The 21,305-nt window shown below is 39.0% G+C and overlaps 1 protein-coding gene across 2 annotated transcripts in view; it reads left to right on the top strand.

Annotated features, from left to right (window-relative positions):
- CTNNAL1 (catenin alpha like 1) overlaps positions 1–21,305 on the top strand; it is a 49,893-nt gene that overhangs the window by 10,895 nt on the left and 17,693 nt on the right. For both annotated transcript variants that reach the window (XR_011337145.1, XM_069853342.1), the window contains exons 2-7: positions 7,022–7,211; positions 13,183–13,370; positions 16,250–16,369; positions 17,792–17,881; positions 18,132–18,302; positions 19,312–19,512. Coding sequence is in view for 1 of the 2 variants with exons in the window: in XM_069853342.1 (XP_069709443.1) it covers positions 7,022–7,211; positions 13,183–13,370; positions 16,250–16,369; positions 17,792–17,881; positions 18,132–18,302; positions 19,312–19,512 (960 nt within the window). In the remaining variant the exon portion in view is untranslated. The remainder of the gene's footprint in view (positions 1–7,021; positions 7,212–13,182; positions 13,371–16,249; positions 16,370–17,791; positions 17,882–18,131; positions 18,303–19,311; positions 19,513–21,305) is intronic.

The raw sequence follows: 21,305 nt of genomic DNA, 5'->3' as shown, positions 1-21,305 counted from the left end.
GTTCCACTTCATATCTGCAGATCACTGGTGAGCCCTGTTTTTAAGAAGTCTGTGGAAAACCAAAAATTAAAAAGAAGTCTATTTCTCCTCTACAATATTGTTAATTTAGTGACATTATTAATGTAATTGAAACCTCCCTGTAATGTGTAAGAGTCTGTAGGTTGCAATAACTAGTCAGCTGTGTTAATTACTTTTTTGTTTCTCCAGAGTTCCTTTTCACAACAACTTGCCAAAAAAACCTACCCCTAGAAATAATCTCACTGAAAATAAATTTCTGAAGTTTCTAGAGTTTTTCTTACTTTGAAAAAAAACCACGAGTCCCTGCACTCCCAAGAAACCACACTGAAGAAAATAAATTGGTGTCCTCAAAGTATTACATGTATCAGTTGAACAAGTTCATCTGTAGGACATTTTGGATAATCATTTTCTCAATGGTGTGTGGTCTGGACCTTGAAATTTAAAGGACTATTGGTTTTCTAGGAATGCATTCAGCACAAAGAAAGGGTATTCACTTCTTTAGTACAGTCTTGCTGTGAGTTGAATCCTTTCTTTTGATCTCTTAACAATTCCAGGAATGTGTAACTAGTACACTGCAGTGGTACCGATAATCTGAGGTGTGTGTTTGAATTTGAAGTTGTGTACTTCTGTCTTTCCTGGCAAACTTCACAAAGGGATCTGAAGAACATTTTGAAGCCTAGATCTGAAGGAGGTGGAGAGGACTGTTCTCACTCCCTTCCAAATAATATTTTCTACCCGTTGAAGCTATTGTGCTTGTGAGAAGTTCACAATTAAATGCTGAGGTGTTTTAAAATGAAATGTGTGGTTTGCAGTTCAACAAAAAAATTTGGTTACAACTGCAATATAGCTGGTGTTTAATTTGCTTGTGTTATTCTTATGCTTTTTTTCTAGGCACCCGTGTTTGGATGCTATAGGAGAGAAGATACTAGGTTAGGCGTACCAGTGATCTGTTTTAGTAGGGTGGTTTGTGTTGCTTGTCAGCTTCTACTTGTCACTGCAGGTCCTGGACTGTTCCTTCTTCTTTTTCAGAGGTAGCTTATCAGCTTGTTAGACACTACATGTGAAAGATTGCCTGAGGGTCCTCCAAGCATGTTAGCATCTGCCCACATATAAGTGAACCAGCTTACAGGTTGTTGAAGTAGTTTAATTTCTCTTGCTTCCCTGAAGGCTTTTATGAAAGATGTGTACAACAGCAATAAGAAGATGCTTTTAAAAAAGTCTTTAGGTAAAGATACAACTGCAGCAGTCTCAATACCACAAGCGTAACAACGCTTAGCAGTTTTGGACGTGCAGCGTATTCGTACTGCCCTTCTAAGCACCAGTGCGTAGGCAATATGAGGAAAATATATAAATATGGGGCAGGAGGTTCATACCACTTCTTGAAAGCTGATCTTTTACGCGAGTGGTGACTTGGGATCCTGCCCTCAGTCTGGCCAACTTCTGCAAGGCAGGGTTGGTTGCCCCTTTTGATTAATAACGTGTCGAAGAAACCGTTCCATTTCAAATGCCAATAAAACAGGGGCAGTTGTCTCAAATAACATTTTCAGGATAAACAGAATATGGCTTCTTATGGTTAACTAGTGCATTAGTAGTTTATGGAGTAGCATTTCATGTTGGTTAATCTTTTCCAGTCTTTGAAAACTTACAAAGTTAAGTTTCTACAGATATTATTTGTGGGATGCTTCTACAAAATGGAAACTGAGTAGGAAGATAAAACTTTCTAAAAATCCACACATCAGTTAGACTTCAAAAAAGTATTTTAGTGCTTGAAATTGTAGAAGGTGCTTAGTGAGACTTTCACTAATGCCTGCAGTAGCACCTAATCTTAACAGACTCTTGTTTTATAGGACAGGTAAGCAGGTAGTCCTTGTTCACTTCTCAAGATCCCCAAGGCTTGTCTTTTGGGACGAGAAGTCTGTGTGACAGTTCTGCTTGTAGCCCTTATGGACTGGATGTCAAATGCCAGCTGCTGCTTCTGTGTTCTCACATGTGTGGTTTATTCCATAGCAGATGTGGGTGTTGGAACAGTGTGTGCTGCTGTCTGGCTAAATGAGTCCGAAGATCTGTTTGCCATTAAGTAGTACACAAAACCTAATGAGTGACAGTACCTAAAGTGTAATATCAGAGGTTCTCCACCCCCAAACTCAAGATGAACTAATAAAATTATGAGCAGCATGGGAAAGACCTTTTTGAGCAGGCTTTCTACATGTCGTATCAGATGCAATTAAACTTACTTTACAGCATGCTTCTGTTGTAGTCATTTGTAGCTTCTTCCCTAGTATGTAGTGCTATTGCATTTTCTTAGCAAAGGCTTTCCATTCCCAGTATTACATTTTCAGAAAGGAATTTTTTACCATTATGAAATTAATGGAAGGCAGAAAACACACAAAAATGGAAGAGGAGCTGCTACTATAAGGATGCTAATCCTCATTGCATAGAGAAAACATTTTGACTTTTTTTGTAGCAAGAAAATTGATTATTATGAGACAGTAACAAATACTATTCTTGAGTCTAAATCGTCCTATGTACAGTGTGGATACTTACCCTATCTAACCCCCTCCCTGGTTGTCTTCTAACATGACTTCTCAGTTTAAGCCTTGTGTTTGTAGCAGTAGCTGTGAAATAGCTACATTTCCCCTGGCTTTATTTATAGTTGCCTATAAATACTTCCTGAAATCCAGTCTCTTAAGTATCACTTAATTCTGTCATGCAAGACTTAATTACACCGATAATAAATAGACATTAGAATATTTTTAGCTAAGCATGCTGTCATGATGCTTCCTGTGCATGAAGCGTATAATGACTTAAATGTCAGTATCCGAAGGTCCTCAAAAGGCTCTGAAAACAGCTGCTCAAAACCAGCTACAACTGAGCGTGTTTCCTTAAATATGAAGTAGATCTTGGTATGTTTTTGGCTAAGAATGTTAGTTTCAGTAAGGTATTTGGGAAAAGGCTTTTTTTCTGGGGCTGGTCATAACTGATAAAAGATTATAACTGACAATTTCTCGAGGCTGCACTCTTCCGTACACTGTTGGTCTCAAATTTCAGATAAGCATTCCAGGGAAATAGTGTAAGAGCTTGAATGAAACGGAGCATGAGTACTATCAAAAGGACTGTTTCCTTTCTAAGACCTGATCTGTAAATCCTCCAGTAAACAGCATGTAACATAGTACTCTTGTTCAGAGAGACTTGCAGGTAATCTTTTCAGCTGTTAACTTCTGCCCAGACACCACCGATGTTAGGGACCAAGTCGTATGTGATCAGAATGCAACAGGTTAAATATTTGAGAGGTGTTAAGCTTAAAGGAGAGCTTGGATAATGTTCTTGGAGTCACAGGGGTGAAGAAGAGGCTGGAGAAGCCGCCAGCTCCCTCCTTTCTACAACCTCCTTTCAGGTAGTTGTAGAGAGCAATGAGGTCTCCCCTCAGCCCTCAGGATGAGAGGGAATGGCCTCAAGCTCCGCCAGGAGAGGTTTAGGCTGAACATTAGGGAAAAAAATTTCACAGAAAGGGTCATTGGGCACAGGCTGCCCAGGGAGGGAGTTGAGTCACCTTCCCTGGAGGTGTTTAAGGGACGGGTGGACGAGGTGCTGAGGGACATGGTTTAGTGTTTGATAGGAATGGTTGGACTCGATGATCCGGTGGGTCTCTTCCAACCTGGTGATTCTATGATTCTATGATATTGAAAAGCTGCAATGAGTTCCACTAGGAGCCTTCTATTCTCCAGGCTGAACAACCCCAGCTCTCTCGGCCTTTCTTGCAGGAGAGTGCTTCATCCCTCTGATCATCTTTGTGGCCCTCCTCTCCTCTGGACCTGCTCCATGTCTTTCCTGTGCTGAGGGCTCCAGAGATGGATGCCGTACTCCAGGTGGGGTCTCACCGGAGCGGAGTAGAGGGGCAGAATCACCTCCCTCGACCTGCTGGCCACGCTTTCTTTTGATGCAGCCCAGGATACAGTTGGCCTTCTGGGCTGTGAGCATGTGTTGCTGTCTCATGTCCAATTTTTCATGCACCAGTACCCTCAAGTCCTTTTCTGCAGGACTGTTCTTAGCCCATTCAATCTGTTAGTCTGTGTTGAAACTGAGGATTGTCCCAACCCAGGTGCAGGACCTTGTGTTTGGCCTTGCTGAACTTTGAGGTTAAGTTGACACTGGTGCTGGAACTGCCAAAAGAGCTGCTAATTATTGCTTGACCTTATGTGGGGGAGTGTAGGGAGTGGTTTTTTTCTGTGAAACTGATGACCTCCTCTGAAGAGAAGTGATAAAAGAGTAAACTTCTCCCCTGTCTCAAGTGAAAGTGTTTCTAAAAATGTTTTGTAAGACTTTATTAAAGCAACTTAAACTGTGACATCTTTATGATGTGTTTACCTCTACAGTAACACGTGGGATTAAAATGCCCTTGATGATTTGTAAGAGGCAGTGGGATTCTTTTCACTCTGCCTTGTTAGTTACATATGCATTTTTTCAGGGTTATGCAGAACATGTTCAAACTTCTGCTGGTATAAAATGCTGTGGGAGGTAAAGCTGCAGCCAAGGTGTGCATCCAACTAGTGTTCTATTTGTCTTAGTTAGTGTTCTTTTATATATACTTCTAGAAGTTTGCATAGGTGGGGAATCAAAGTTGTGACCTTCTATCAAATTAATTTTCTTCAGCATTGGCTCTGATGCTCTCTGTAGACCCTGACTGGTCAAGAATTCACCAGCTGGGATTGTTAGATTAGCTGTTGTAAGGTATTTCATAGTCTGATATACCCAAAACACTTACAATGCAAGAATTCAGGACAGCTGCATATTGCAGCTGTTTTTAATATCCATTTGATAATTGAAAATGTGATAAAAAGTGTTCAGATGTGTGTTTAGTTTACTCTTTAATAGGACTCTGTTTTTATCTTAAGGTGGTATTTTCACTGGATGAGCATCAGGGATCCGCAGGCTTTGGGACTGAAGTTTTGTGAACCAGGGGACTCTTACAGGGACAGATTTGTTGCATGAATTGTAGAATGTGGCCTTTCTCTAGAGCTTGTGGCTTAGGTACAAGTTGGTGTAATGCATGTATAAAAAGGCAGTGGGCAGATGATGCGTGATGTTTTCTACTATGATAAAATATTCTTCCCTTTCCATAGCCATTCTTCAATAGTGCAGCACTGTTTATTGGGATAGGGGATAGTTATTAGCTTTTTATGGCTTTTTTTATGGTTTTGGGTTTTTGTTTTTTGGGTTTTTTAGTGCGAAGTGCCGTATGATATATTGACGATTTCCATTGCAAAGAGTTTAATACTGCAAACTTGACTAAACCAGTCCCTGGCATTCAAAACCAGCTCCAGTAAGGTGTTAAAAAAACACCACTGTGTTTTTTCCTAGAAATACAACTTAGTGATATCTGAAGGGTAAGCTTTCATTGTTGATCGAATTATGAAGCAGAACAGTCTCTATACTGATTCCTGCTCCTTCCTTGGACCCAGTGTGAGCACAACAGGTACAGCTTCTATGCTCTTGTCTTGATTGGTGTAGGAGAATGTGTGAGTAAATGGTGATTTATGTTTATTTGGGCAACAGACAGAGACATCTATGATTTATTCTGATGCAGCTGAGGTGTTCAAACTCCTAGGTAATTTATGTGCTTGAGGTTCTCCCAGCAGATAGCTTTAAGCCCCTGGGGATGTGACTTAAACTGCAGATCTGTGGGCATTTTAAACCACACTGCTGCTGAAAGCAGCATTTCTGCCCATCCCTCTCTCTCCATTCTGTACCTTTTCCCATTTCCTACCAAAAATGTTCATGCAGCTGTGCAGTGAACTGGACTGGCCAGCTGATTTTGAGGAAAACTAAACCTGGAGACATCGCCTTATCCACAACTCGGGTTTAACACATATCGGATACATTCATTCCAAAATTGAGAGAGGGGGAGGCAAGGGCAGGCAGGACTATCTTTGGCAACTGTGATGGCATTTATACTGGTTTAGGGTGTACAGAATTTGACTTCTGTCCTGCATCTCATTAGAAGATGGTTGCAATGCCAAAAATGTAAAGCTCCTGTACTGTTTGTAACGCAGTTTGTATCTAATTGATTCTGAGTGGCAGGATTGCACGCTGTTCTCCTGTTTGTTTGCCTTGGTCGAGAATCTACTTCGACATTACCTTTATCGTTGTATGGGAGAGGGATTTCCATTTCCTTGTATTTGGTATTTCAGGCAAATCTTCAGTCTACTGCAGCCTGCATGAATCAGAAGGTGATCCAAGAAAAAACATATAGCGCGGTGTAGTACAGGGTAGAAAAGCTGACACAGGTTGTGGAGTTCAGAATAAGAAAGTCCTCACAAATTGTTTTACTAATAACTTGCATCTAACTGGCAATCGTTTTCTACAATCTGGATAGCACGTGTAATTGAGGATGTTTAAGTTGGGAGTACAGTGGATATTTCAATGAGGAGAGAGCTGGAACACTTCAGATTATTTCTACAAGGCAAATGGTTCTTTTTCTGTAAAGACTCTGTTACTGCTTATTCTTAAAGCCTGCCTTAATCAGTTGGGTATAACATCATTTAGAAAGGCTTATTTCAGTAAAAACAGCCAAAGCTTGCAAATCCCAACCGACGAGTGTGTTCAGTTACTTGGCAGCACAAAAACTCCTTTTATTTCCAATGCTGGCAAACCCAAAATGGTGTTGATATGTCTGCTGTTGGACTCTTCAGCTTTTACTATCTGTAGTGTGAAAGCCTCTTTAGAGACCCTGGGGCAGCTTATTTTAATACTGCAAATGGGAAGAGAAAAAAAAATCCCTTACTTGATTTGAGATGTGAAATAAGTTGAAATCATGGCAGATGAGCAGACTTAATTCTACTCCAGTTTTTTTTTCATTCTCCTGAGAAGTTAAATGATAACTCATGTCTCAACACTAAATTTGAATAAAGAAGTATGCTAAAAATCTTATTACTATTGCTTTTAATATGAAAGTTGAAATGTTTTCTTGCATACCATTCTAATAATTAACTCTTCTTGTTCATAGATAACAACTCTTATTAATCATAAGGATAAACCAAAACGTTCAGACAAGACTCTGCAAGCAATTCAGCGAGTGGGCCAAGCAGTTAACCTGGCAGTTGGAAGATTTGTTACAGTAGGTGAAGCTATAGCCAATGAAAATCATGAATTGAAAGAGGAAATGAGTGTTGCTTGCATCGAGGCAAGGAGAGCGGGTATGTAGTTACTCATGAAATTTGTAACCTGTTGTGTTGTGCTGGTTTTGGCACACTGTTTTTAGTGTCAGGAATAATGTAAGAACTTCATTGCTTATTCCTTTTCTGCTAGTTCTTTCAAGGCTTGATCTATAACCTGATTTTGTCACTTATTAAATTGCCGTCATCTTATGAACAGGGGATGGAATTGTATGTTGTCTTTGATTTTTATAGGATCTTTTGGCACAGGTAATTAATTACCTGACTGCTTTTTCTTTTATGAGAGAACAGACCAGAGACAAAAAGCAAAGTGTTGAGAACAGAACTAGTTTATTGCTCTCAAACTCAAACAGTGGCGTATTTCAAGTAGTTTGAGCATTATGCTATTGAGGTCACTGCGTTCTAAATCTCAGTGTCTGAATGAAGGTCTCTGTCAACTCGTATTTCATCAGAACTCGGTAAGATGACTCACATCAGTCATCTGATAACTGCCCTCAGTAGAATGAAACTCATTTTTCTGGATTCCACTTCTGTTACAAACTTCCTCTGCGTGGACTGAATGTGAAGTATGGATAATTGACTGAGTGGCCTGCTGTCACCCTCCTCTTTACTCCAGAAGCCTTTGCCTAGGCAAATAGTGGATTACATTTGTTGGTACTGTTAGTGAATGTTAGTGTCCTGCTAGAAACTGCTTTCCTAGTCCTTAAATACTGTTCCTTGTATGATGTTTCAGTGGCTCATATTAAACGCATATTTTTACACCTGCAGTGCAGCCTTGAGAAGATCACATCTAGAAGAATGTCTTGAGCTGCAGAAAGGAGTAGTACTCTACTCCAAGACATGGATTACTGTGCTTAAGGCTGATCTGTTAAGATAAACAGTGGATTTGGGGGAAAGTGTTCGGGTTTTATTTTTTAAATAAGCTCAGAAGCCCGAGAAACTTGCTTTTTGTGTCCTAGTCAGTGTATTTCTTGTTGAATCACTAGTCTTAAACTTTATGAATGCAGTTCATACTATTTTCCTGATTTTGGAAAAAAAAAAAGTAAAAGTAGCACAGAAATTGGGCATAGTACTGTAAGAAGTGCTCTGAAAATCTCTCAACACTGAATCACAGTGTCTAGAGATATGGTGGTGATGAATGGTTGTTTTTGTGATTTGAAGGACTAGTCTAGATAAACTTCAGACTGAAAATTCATGGTTGCTCCATAAACTTGGCTGCAAACAGAAATGTCCTAATTTGAAAACATTCCATTTGTGATGTGAAGCATGTATTTTTTCTTCAGAGATCCAAGTAAAATGCTGACAAACCAAAATTGCCAAAGTTTACATTGATAATCTCAGCTGCTAAGAGAGCAGTGCAGTCTGGATCTCTTATTTCTTGACTTGCTGGTTATGTGTGGCCACGTGCTTTTTCTCTCTTGGATGTATCCAAGAGGAGCTCAGAATCTGAAGATAGTCTTCTGTGTTTTCTCTTAACAAATGGTTAAACATTTTTACATCTGAAGTTCTGTTTTCTGTTACACAGTAATAAGCCTCAGTCTAGAGGAGTGAAGGTACACTATTTACTTTTTCTCTCAAGGCTCACATTTACCTTGGCACAGGTCATTATTCTTTCTATCTGTTTGAGATCTAACTGAAGACTTACATGGGATGCTTGATATATCAAGCATATTTGCTGCTGTTTTTTTTGTTTGGTGTTCTTTTTTTGCCTATATTCTCTCTGTGGACTGTTAAACGATGGACAAGGTAAGAGAGTCCTTTGTATAGGATAAATTCTTATAGATAACTGTCCTCTAAACTCAGCCTCTCAACACAGTTGCTCAAGTGCCATTTTGAACAATTTTGGTGTTTCTAAGCAAACCTAGAAAATCTCCTAGACAATTATAGCCAAGAATATTCACTTACATGAAAGAATCCCATGTTGTTTGATAGGGGTGGTTGGACTCGATGATCCGGTGGGTCTCTTCCAACCTGGTTATTCTATGATTCTATGATTCTGATGGCATGGACAGCAGAAAGCCCTTGCTGTTTAGAACAGAGGATGTTGTAGAGGTCTTTGAATTTCTTCTTAGCTGATAAATTAGGTGGATTCTCAAAAAAATAAAGGGACACTGTTAGATGTAGAAGACAGATTTCAACACTAAAGAATTTAGAACATGAAGCATCTCAGTTGCTAAGAAAAGTAGGGAGTCTTTAAATCAATTGCATATCCTGCAGATGCTTTGAAGGATGACAGATTTGATTCTGTCTCTTGTGAAGCATATAATCAGTGATCTGGAGGTTTCCAGACTTGTTATGATTATTCCTTTGTAATAAACCTTGTAATTTGATTGACTCAAAATAGAATCATAAAACACTGCTGAGGGTCATGTAGCACATTTTGCCAAACATCAGTCTTGCACTGTGTCAGTGTTTAGAGTTACAGTATAGTAGTGAAATGTAACTCAAAGCAGCACATTTTTAGACGCCCATCTGTGCTTTTGTGCTTTTTTTTTTTTTTTCTCCTCCGAGAGGAGAAAAGGCTGGTTAATGTAACAGAGAAAACACATCAAGAGTGAATTAGCCTCATACAGTTTTCGGTATTCTCTGCCAGTTGACTACATAGCCCTTCCTTTAGGGAAGACATAGAGTAAAATGGAATAGCACTCTCCAGTTTTTGCATTGCCTTTTAGTACAGAGAACTAAATTAAGAAGGTTGAAAACTAACAATTTAAGATGATTAAATAGAATCATAGAATAGCTTAGGTTGGACGAGACATTTAGCTCCAAGAATGAAGACTGTGCAACTTGTACACCTCTTTGACCATCCTTTCAGAGGCAAAAGTATTTTCTTGTATCTTGTCCAGTGCTTTTTGTCCTATCACCGTGGACCTCTAGAATCAGTCTATTTCTGTCTTGTCTATACATCCTCGTTATGAAGGTGATTGTAGACTGTATTAAATTCTGCCATTGGCCTTCTCTTCTTGAGTTGAAACTAACCCACTTGTTTCGGCCTCTCCCCTTATGTCGCATGCTCCACTACACCAATGTTTTCCCTTGTACTGAGGAGCCCCAAACTGGACATGATACTCCACATGCTGTCTCACAAGTGCCAAACAGAAGGGAAGAAACATTTCTGCAGCCTGTTGGTTACATTCCTGCTAACAACACAGCACACAGAGGGTCATCATTGCTGACTCCCGTTCAACTCTTTGTCCACCAGGGCCACCATGTCTTTCCTCACAAAGCTTCTCTGTAGACTGCTGATCCCAGCCTGTACTGTTGTGTGGCGTTACCCTAGCCCAGATGCAGGACTTGGTATTATTGCCTTTGTTGGACTTCACAAGCTTCCTGTCAGACCATCTTTCCAGCATGTCCCTCTGTCTAGCAGGTCTGTGCTCCAGCATGTCAGATAATCCCCTAGTTTGTTCACACACTCACTGAACGTGCTGGCCCATCATTCAGGGAATGGTTTTGATGTCTTGTGTCCGTCCCTGATGGATGGTAATTGACCGCCTGTTGAACTTCATACCACCAATCACCATCCACAAGCCCAACAGTCAGGTCTATTTTCTCTCCACCTTACTGTTAATACTGTCTGTATCTCATGATTTAGCTATGAAGAACATCATGGGAGATAATGTGGAAGGCCTTGCTAAAGTTGTGATACACAGCATCAGTTACTTCCTTTTCTAGAGATGTTGTCGTTTCATCATGGAAGACATTCAACTTGATAAGGCTTTCCAGATTGCCTTTTTCAACTCTGTGTGGTAAGGGCTTCCTGGGTGATTTCAATGATATTCCTGGACACTGACGTGAGGTAGACGAGCCCATAATTACCTGATTTTTTTCATTTTACCCTTCATGAAGATGGATATGACAGTTCCCGTTTTATCATTGGAAATCTTTCCCAACTGTCACAGTCTTTCAAACATGATAGCAGAGTTACAGTGACACTGAACTGCTCCTTTGACACTTTCAGATGTGTCCCAGGCACTTGCATATGCCCAGCTGACTTAAATAGTCCCTAGCTAAGCCTTTTTACCCTGACATATCTTGCTCCTCATAGCTTATTCCCAGGGCACTATCCCTGTTCCTGTACTTGCAGATCTGCAGGCAGAGAAGGAACTCTTTGATCTGTTGTCAGAAGTCTCAAGTTATTAGGGCTGTCTGGAGCTTTTGACAGGCAGATGTTGCAGCTCTTTCTATGTTCTGTTATTACTCTTTGTATGATAAGATGCTTCACCTGTGGGCTTGATAATTCATCTTCAGGAAGGGGGATCCCATGGCCTAAGAAATGGAATAATGGTGTTTTGCATCCTTCTTTGATTAACAAAAGCATGTGACATCTATTATAATTGTTCTCTGTCTTTACAGCATTTTGTGTTGTCACATGTATTTTGAGGTCAAATGAAGAGATTGAGGTTCATCTGCTGACATAAATGAACAGTTCCAACTAGAGATTGGCCTGAAGTGAATTTGGCTGTGGAGAAGGCAATAGCTGATCTGTTAAATGAACTCGCCTGACTGGAGACTTCTCCTACAACTTCACTGTTAGTGTATCTGTCTGCCTGCACTGTTTGGATAATAGCTATGCTTTTATAGTTCTTGCTTCTATTTTTTTTCAGGCCCTTCAGCTACGGAACTCGCCATCTCAGAGTATTCTGTTTATCTTATTTGTATACTTATACTAGAAAGACGATCTGATTATTTGTAGCATGGCTTTTATGACCTGGCCTGATCCTAGCAAAAGTACTGGAAGTTCCTTGCCAGGGTGCAATACCTATTCAGGCAACTTAAGATATCGAAGGATTACAATTATCAGATGAGAGAAATATGTACATAAACACTATGAAGCATGGAGCGCTGTGGTTTGAAGGACTATCAGGCCTTCCTTGTTCAATAGCGTTTGTGTATGGTATTTCCAGATGAATAATGCACCCTGAGGTTCTTCATATGGGACCTCTTGCTTTTTCAGGCTTCTGAAGCGTCTTTTCTGCTTAGGTGAATTATCTTAGTTGAGGTTTTGAAGATGAGTCAAAGGAGACTTGAGCAAATGTCCTAGATTTTATCTTCAAGGATGGTCTGCAGGTTAGTTGTGGACTGATCATCTTGTCTTGCTCTGGAGCTCACCCTAGTTCAGCGTCCCAGCAGTCCTTGTGGGCTTGTGGAGTTGGAAACTTCTCTATGCCTTTCCTCTATCGCACTATTATCTTGAGTACTCCAGAAGATTTAATTGGATAGGAGCCTGTGATTTTTCTCAGGCGAGGAGGTCTGTTGGCTGCATTGGATTTTAGACTTTCTAACTACATGAAAAATAAGTGGTCAAATAGTCCTATTTAACTGGTATTATATTAAATGCTAGCTGAATAAAAAAAGCTTATGAACTGAAAATCAGTGCTGCTTTGCCTTTTTTTCCTCCTCTCTCTGACAACAATACTCTTTGGTCCTTCTTTGAACATAAAGTGGGATAGTCTCATTGTAATGCTTCAGTCCTAGAAGTTGTTACATTATTGTTTGCAATCTCTTTACGCTTCATGCGTGAAGACTTCCCCAGGAATAAGAAATCCATAAACTGTGGGAATACTAACTTAAATTTGGAAAGCAGAGGGGAAGTCGTGGTTCTTTCCTTGCTGCATCCCACTCCTTCAGTGGGTTGATGCTGCAATTGTCAACACTGATTTGACTTTTGCTATTAAAATTGGAAAAATACCTCCCATGAATGTTTTCTCCCTCTGCAATTCCACCCCCTCCTTCTCAAATATCTGTAGACTACTGTATGAAAATGAGTGTATGTTACAGTTGGAAGGATGAGGCAGTACTAAAAAACAGTTCGAGTTTAAATATGGAGAGGGTGCCACCAACAGCCAGTAGAAGGAAGTGAATTGAAATAAAAGAATTGTAGATAAATCTGAAATTCTTTTATCCCCTACTCATAAAAGTTAAGAACACTTAATAGTTGAGTGTCTTTTTTATAAATATGAAATATTAGTTCTTTCTTTTTTCCTTCTAGGTGAAACAATTGCACAGCTTACAGACGTGGCAAGCTTGGATCATCCCGAATCTGACAGCCACATAACAATCTTTACAGACAAAACCGGTGTGGTAAAAGCTGCAAGATTGTTGCTTTCTTCTGTCACAAAGGTGCTGGTGTTGGCAGACAGAATTGTTATTAAGCAAATTATAACTTCCAGAAACAAGGTATTTGTAGCTTCTTTGTTTTGTTTAACTGATACCTGCAGTCAGTGTGAAAGTGTGATGCCTAATGAAGTGATGTTATGATTGTGTCTTTAGGGAAACTGCAAAATAAAGAAGTGAAAATTAATGTCTTAAACATGTTCTTTTATAAGATATCTGAAAGGAAATTGCTTTAAGTCAGGTGGAGTAATTAAATAACAATTTTCAATGACTTTCTACTTTTTATGTGACCTGTATTACACTATTGGCATAGTGTTTCAGAGAAGACTCTGTGTTCCTGCTTGTTTAAGTTTGCTGTGAGATGGGAAGTGTGTCAGTCACTGAAATGGACAGTGAAAGCATCTACTTGCTAAGGACAAGATATTTGTACTGTCAAGATCAAGACAAGGACAGCGTTATGAGTGTGTCTAAGGCAAAAAGCTCTGAGGAATGCTGGTAGAAGTCTGTCTAGTGAAGTGAGGCTTACAGATTAGAAGCTTTTCGTGCAGATTAACTTACATCTTGAAACTTAGGTTGAAACTGCTTAGTTGATTTAAATAATGTATGAAGGCCAGTTGAACCTCAAGTGTAATCTATTGCATGTGCCGCACTGTCTGGACTGTATAATATTCTTTCTTCTGTCCCCACCCTCCCAATGTGCTAAACTAAAAATAGAAAAACCTTATGTTTGAAAAATTCTTCAGTCTAGTTTGACTTAGCAGCACTCGTTTGCTTAGTGCTGTCTTCTCCCAGTTGTGGGTGAAGGTGGCAGTGGTTTTATCAGTATTAATTTGCTGAAGGTACTTGCAGCTTTGGTCTTTTCTTGCACAGGGACTAGAATGGTGCATTTAATGCTCGTTGCTGCCATTCATGAACTTTTCTTCCCTCCTTGTCTGCAGACATGCAGTGATGTGAACTAATTTCCCTTTCCAAAAGTAATTAGTGTTAACACAGATTTAGGCTACAGAGCAACTGTGCGCGTGTTTGCACCGTGAAAGCATAAGGCCTTTCAGCAGCAGGGTAGGGTTTAAATACATGTGAAACTATTGTCATTTATACAGTGATGTGAATATAGTAAGCAGAGATGCAGGATTACATTTTGAAGGTATTAAAAATGAAGTCTGATTTTCCAGAGTAAGTGTGTCTGATTGCCATAGTCACCCTAGTCTTTGTGATCTTTTGGGTTTTACTACACCCTCATTTTATGCATAGTCTATGTGAGGTTGAGAATGTCGCCTTCTGTTTATTGTACTGGCAGAGCAAATGACAATTCTAGGACCAAATTAAATAAATGATGGTGTCTTATACAGGCACACTCTGATATTTATAGAGTACGCTCCTGAGAAGCATCAAGACAGTGGTATGGTGGACAGCGAAGCAGTTCTTCCTGTAAGAAATTATCTGGTAGGTGGATGATGTGGGCAGGGACTTAAGAAGTGCACACAAATACTTAGACACAGTGTGATGTAATCTGATGTAGAGGATGAAAAGGCAGGAGCAGGATCATCAGCACTGTGAAGAGGAGCAGATGCTGGCATTTTGGAGTGGGTCACTGTTCCAGGACATCTCAGCTGCGTTTTCAGCTTAGCAACTGCATGCCCAATGTTAAAATTCAGTGTCAGTCTGGTTGCTGCCTCTTGTCAAATGCCTTAATTTTCATTGTCATCGTGACAGGGAACAGGACGAGAGGGAATGGCCTCAAGCTCCGCCAGGGCAGATTTAGGCTGAACATTAGGAAAAAAATTTTCACGGAAAGGGTCACTGGGCACTGGCAGAGGCTGCCCAGGGAGGTGGTTGAGTCACCTTCCCTGGAGGTGTTTAAGGGACGGGTGGATGAGGCGCTGAGGGACATGGTTTAGTGTTTGATAGGAATGGTTGGACTTGATGATCCGGTGGGTCTCTTCCAACCTGGTGATTCTATGATCTTCCTCATATGAATCAACAGTATTTAAGTCAGCCAAGGGCAATGGATAGGAGAAGCTTAGTGGCCGGATGTCCATTCTCGTAGACTGGTGAGGTGATTGAGATCTTCTAGAATGGTGATCTGCTCCAGAACACCACTGCTGGTTGATGATCCTGTTCCTGCTTCTGCATTCTCTGCACCACATACATACACCATCCCCGTGTTCTTAGATTGCGTGTATTTCTTAATTCCCTGCCCACATCTTTCCTACCTTAGAGAATTTGTTTCACTGTCCATCAGACTGAGTCACTGCATCGCTGAGTTTAACATCTTATCAGTCGGATTAGGGGTGTCGGAACAATAGAGAGGGAAGTGACAGATAGTGGGAATGTTGCTGCACTCTGCAGATTGGATCAAAATATGGATGTGCCCTGAAGTGATGTCAGCCTACGACTGCAGTCTGAAAGGAGACATTTGTAGTGCAGCAGTACCTGTGTAATACTACATTCTAATTTAGATATTGATAGGAACTTAAAGCCTTTTTTGATATGTATTTTTAACCTTGTATTTAAGAATGTAATTTTAATTACTATCTATTTCAGGCTGAAGACAGTTTAAAATGAAAATTTATCAAGATGTCACAAGTACTTTTTTATTTTAACAACTTCTTGAATAAGTTTTAGACAGATTTAGAGCTGTCTATACAGTTTCTCCAAATACATAGTATTCTTGGAATGTCAGCTCTGCCTGGCATGTCTAGAATTGTTAGCTGTAATGGAAATAAGTGTGCTTTCAGCGAAATTTTTATTTGACAAGAGAATTGTCACAGGAACTCTTGCTCTAGGGTAACTGTAGCAGAGTTGCATGCGACCAAGACCATACTCTTGAAATACTAAATTTGTTTAAACCAAGAATGGTTGAGCATAATTACGATTATTTTTTATCCATTCTTAGAAGAGAGAGTTGGACCTTACCTTGTATGTTTTCTCTTTTCTTGCAGGTTCTTGCAACAATGGAACAACTAGAAAAAGTCAGTAGTTTCCAAGAGTTTGTACAAATATTCAGCCAATTTGGAAATGAAATGGTGGAGTTTGCCCATTTAACTGGAGATCGGCAAAATGTAAGTATTAATAAAAAGCTGTCAGAGATGATGTAAGGTGTCATTTTTCATCTGATTCACTGGAAGACTTGGTTTCTTCTGGGATGATTAACTGCTATAAACCAAAACATTTGCTCTTGTCCTATTTCTGAAACCTAACTTATTCTCTTTTCTCCACGCAAAGGACATCTTTTGATTTTAAAGCTCAGCCTGAGAATTATCACTGTGTTGTTTGATCTGAATCTCTTCCAGAAGTTCCTGTTATTTGAGATGTCCTTTGGCTTCAATCTCTGTCTTTCTGTCTTTTGAGCTCTAACTTTTCTGGCGTATTGCTCTAGTAGAGAATTTGTCTGTTGTTACTTGACAGAAACATCTGATTTTTGCACATAGTGAAGGGATTTGAAAGCAAAGTAACTATTTTAGAGAACTCCAGTTGTTAGAGCGTGATAAATCATTTGCTTGATTTTTTTTAAAATTATCATTATGGAATATATATACACACCCCTGTGTATATTATCAATTATCAATTATCCAACCATTATTAATGGTTGGACTCGATGATCCAGTGGGTCCTTTCCAACCTAGTGATTCTATGATTCTATGATTTTTGCTACTGTAGGGTAAATAAGGATGAATTCTATCCTATAAACTGTTCCCTTTTCAGCTGTTCCCATTCAGTTGCCTGTTTAACACTCAAATAGCACTCAACTGTCTTTGCTAGCGTTGAGATATTTGTTGTAGCTTTGTAAGTTCTTCCTCTGGTTAGACCCTCGTACATGTTAAGGGATTGATGTCTTGCTCTCTTTTCTCCCTCCCACACCTCTCCCAATTTGGACTCTAAATTCTTCCCTTTTGATAAACTTTTTGGGGAACATATTTCGTTCTGCAGGGATATCTCTGTCCCTGGAGAATTCTTGAAAAGTTTCTGTACTCAGTGTGTTTCTCCAGAGGAAGTGCTGTTTTAATCTGTTAAAGCGTTTATTACTGGTATATAGTAAATATTACACTCAAGTTGACAAAAGATTTATTTAACATTTCCTTCACTGCAGTACAATGAAAAGCTGGCATTCTCTGTCTCTGCCTTAACCTTCCCCCTATTTCAGACAATTTTTTTTTTAGTCAGGTATTTTTTTACCCTCACTTTCCTTTTTTATGAATAATGCTGTATGATAAAGATAGCAAAATTAGTGACAGTTTACATAACACGCTCTGTATCTCTGAGATCTTCTGTCTCTGAAATCTGAATTGAATAGAGCCAAGAATAAATGCATAAATTAAAATCTGTCTGAAAAGCAAGTTCTAGATCATGACTTAGGCTGAAAATAGCAGTTGTCAGACATAAAGAAGCTTTCTCACAACTCATCCGTCTGCAAGAGAGTTTCCTTACAGTTACCGTTTTAGATACTGTGTAATATTTGGGTCACTTTTTCTTTTGGTGTTTAGGATTTGAAGGATGAGAAGAAAAAGGCTAGAATGGCAGCATCTAGGGCTGTTCTAGAGAAATGCACCATGATGCTCCTAACTGCTTCAAAGGTGAGCAAGTATGCGCTCTTTCTCAGTCCCACTTTAAAATTCTTGCTAAAGAAGTGTGTAAGAGTAAAGAATAAGTAGAGGAAAGCCTTTATATTCTGAGTAACACAATAGTAGTTTTAACAGGAAGAATTTATCATACTCTTAACACATTCTATAGATCTGCCTTAACAGGAAGCATTATTTTTGCTATACTGCATGTACTTTCTCATAATACTTAACTTCTTTCTTTAACTTTTCTTTCCTTAAAAAGACTTGTCTGAGGCATCCAGACTGCGAATCTGCTCGTATGAATAAAGATGGAGTTTTTCATCGGATGAGATTAGCTTTGGAACAGGTAATAGAAATCGTAACTGATTCTAGACCAAACGGAGAAAATGAAATTGCTCCCATCAGCATATATTCTGCCATCAAAGAATTCAAGGTAAGAGTAGAAATAGCGTTGTTCTCACCAGCCTAGTAAGTTACCTCAGAACTAGAATTAAAAAAAAAAAATTCCAAATGGCAGAGCTGCATCTTTTCAGCAGTGTTAACTTAAATAACTGTCCCAAAACGTTAGAGAGTCTGACAGTCGGTGATTGTAATTTCCCTGCTGCTGCCAAAATGCACCTTCTGATACTTGCCATCCCCTCCTGAATCAGAACATATTCAGAACTCTAATGTTTTGTAGAGATGATGCCTTGAATGTTGAAGAAACTTAAGTATCAGGATACTGGTCAGAACTTCATTAAAGTAGTTGCTGATGAAGAACTCTTGCTTTGTAATTCACAGTATTTTTAAAACTGCATGGAAAAACATACATCCAAACATGTAAAAGAGTGAACTGTTATTCAAAGGAAATGTTATGAATTGAAATCGTATCTTGTAGCTCAGTCTGTTTCTCCTGATAAAGACTTTTCTAATTTTCATAATGAGTTAAGAATAGTTAATGAGCAACCATGTCTTATATCTTCAGAGTCTGTCATTTTGATTCCTATTATTATTAACTTATTCCCCGCCTTTAGAATTTGGTTGAAATTTTTGCCAAGTGCCTCAAGGCATTCAATTTGCTACATGTAAATTTTCACAAAAATACTCGAAACCGATGATAGAGATGTGGAAAGATCAAGCATGATCTGAATACACCATTTCTGAAATTTACTGAACTTAAAAGCTTTCTATTGACAGCAGTAGAACAGTAGTGTATTTGCTGTTATTTCTGATAAGTGGCCAGTAATTTGCTGATGATATTGTTAAATTAAAAAAAAATATTCCAAATCTAAACTGGAGGTCTGTATACAAGATAATTGTGGGATTTATTTGAAAATAAGTCAATAATGGTAAAAAACACTGAGGAGAAAAAGAAATGTAAAATGATACAGCTGCTCTCTCCATGTGCATCACCACTGTATCACCAATAAATTCACAAGGGACTGGTATGCTTCTTTTTTCAGAATAAGGTGGAGGGTCTTCGTGAGAATCTTTGTTTTCTCTCAAAAGAGAACCTTTCGACAATGCTGGAAGTTATCCTGGAACATACGGAGGACTTCACAGACTCTGCCTATACCAGTCATGAGCACAGAGAGCACATTTTGGAGCTGACTAAACAAGCTAAAATGGAACTAGAGCAGCTGGTTTCAGTGTGGATGCAAGCTGTAAGAGCTTTTTAGCAAAGTAAATCTTTTCACCTCTACTTTGGAAAGAAATTTTTAATGCAGTGTTTCTTCTGAACTAGGAAGAGAGAACTGTGTGTATTCCTCAGTCAGAGCTGATCGAGGAAGCCAGAGTTTGTTCTGAGCTTCTGCAGCTTCAATATGTTCTGTCTTCCCCCTGCCCTAGTGGTAGAGCTTTATTGATTCTTTGATGGCTAAATTAGGCTGTTAGGGATGGTATTCTAATTTTACTGAAATTATAAGTGGAAACAAGAAGGTGAATGAGAGTATCATTGCAGCCTTAAGCAGTCATATCTTTTGGCTGCGTAGTTGAGAGACTTCACCACCATGGTGGTGACCGTGGTTTCTGTTTCTTGTGTTCAACAGAATACTGAAAACACTTAAACTATTGAAAAGGGAAATAGTCTAAAAAAAAATAAATTTGCTGGTTTTATAATCTTGTGGAGTGAGGAGAGAGGAAAGAGACACTAAGACTTACAAGGAATTTTTGTTCGTCCTTTTTACAAGATTTAAATGGTTATAGTTTTCCTTTTAGAGAAGTTGTACATTAAGCCTCCCTCTACCATTTTTCTGATCTTGTTCCTTGAGATGATATATACATGCAAAAGGGGAAGAAAAGCAGAGAAGGAAAAAGCTATTTCTGGTTCTGATGCTGACTTGCTTTCAGTCTTGTTCCTGGCAAAATGTATAGCACAAAATCTTATCAACATTGAAATATGGCTGATGTGTACAAGTATAATATGCTTATTTAACTGAGTGTATTACTTATAAGAAAGCATTTTTATTCCTTTTTATCTCTTTGAACTGGATGCTACAGTCAGGTGTTCTTAATGCAGCAGCACAGTTTGAAGAGCATATAACTCTTAGAGATAAAATAGACTGTTGTTATTACAGAGAAGATTTATACAGAACAATAATTGCATCGAATCTCATTACTGTAAGAAACTAAAACTGTGTTTAGCTTGTGGTTAGGGGTTAGCCCTGGCAGGCAGCTGTGTAAGCACTGCTCAGCAATAGCTAACACACAATCATGTTTTCAGCACTGATTTTGTCACAAATCCAAAACCACAACATACCAGATGCTGTGAAGAGCATTGATTCTGTCCCAGCCAAACCCAGTACAGTTGTGTGTTTCTAGGCTTTGTTATTATTGGAAACCGATCACCTTTAGGTAATTTGCACACTACATTTCAAATGATAGGAACGAGAGCCTAGTACAAGGATATGCGTGTGTATGATCTGTGAAAATACTTGGGAGTGCGCATGTGCTCATGCATTAAGTGTTTTCATTAATAAATAACCCAGCCTAGCTGTAACTGAAGACAGTGGGCAAATAAAATAGCACGAGGTCAACCAGGGTGCTTCGAATAACATTTTAGGTACCACTTTATTTTAAAAAAATGTTTATATTTAAAAAAAATAAAAATGCCTTAAACTGTTGCTCTACTTTAGGATGTTTAGACAGAAGATTTTTGGAAATTGTAAAGCTTAAGGAAACCCTTTTCCTGAAAAAAAAAAAAGCTCAGTGATGTCTAGAAATCAGTTCCTGTTGAACAGAAACGCTCAATTAGCTTGCCTCACTATTATTTTTAGATTTGACTTGGTCATACATGTTTCTATAAAAGAATTTTTCAAGTAGAATATACACGGGATGTGCAAATGAAAACTTTATGTTTAGAAAGAAAAGGCTGTCTTCTAAAGTAACTGGAAGCAATAACATCTGATGCAAAGGTGGGACTTGCTGGGGTTTGTGTGTAATACTTTGTCGGTTGCTT

The sequence above is a fragment of the Phaenicophaeus curvirostris genome, chromosome 3, assembly GCF_032191515.1.
Source record: "Phaenicophaeus curvirostris isolate KB17595 chromosome 3, BPBGC_Pcur_1.0, whole genome shotgun sequence".
Lineage (NCBI taxonomy): Eukaryota > Metazoa > Chordata > Aves > Cuculiformes > Cuculidae > Phaenicophaeus > Phaenicophaeus curvirostris.
Note: the sequence above shows the minus strand (reverse complement) of the source record. Positions and strands in the feature narration are given on the sequence as shown.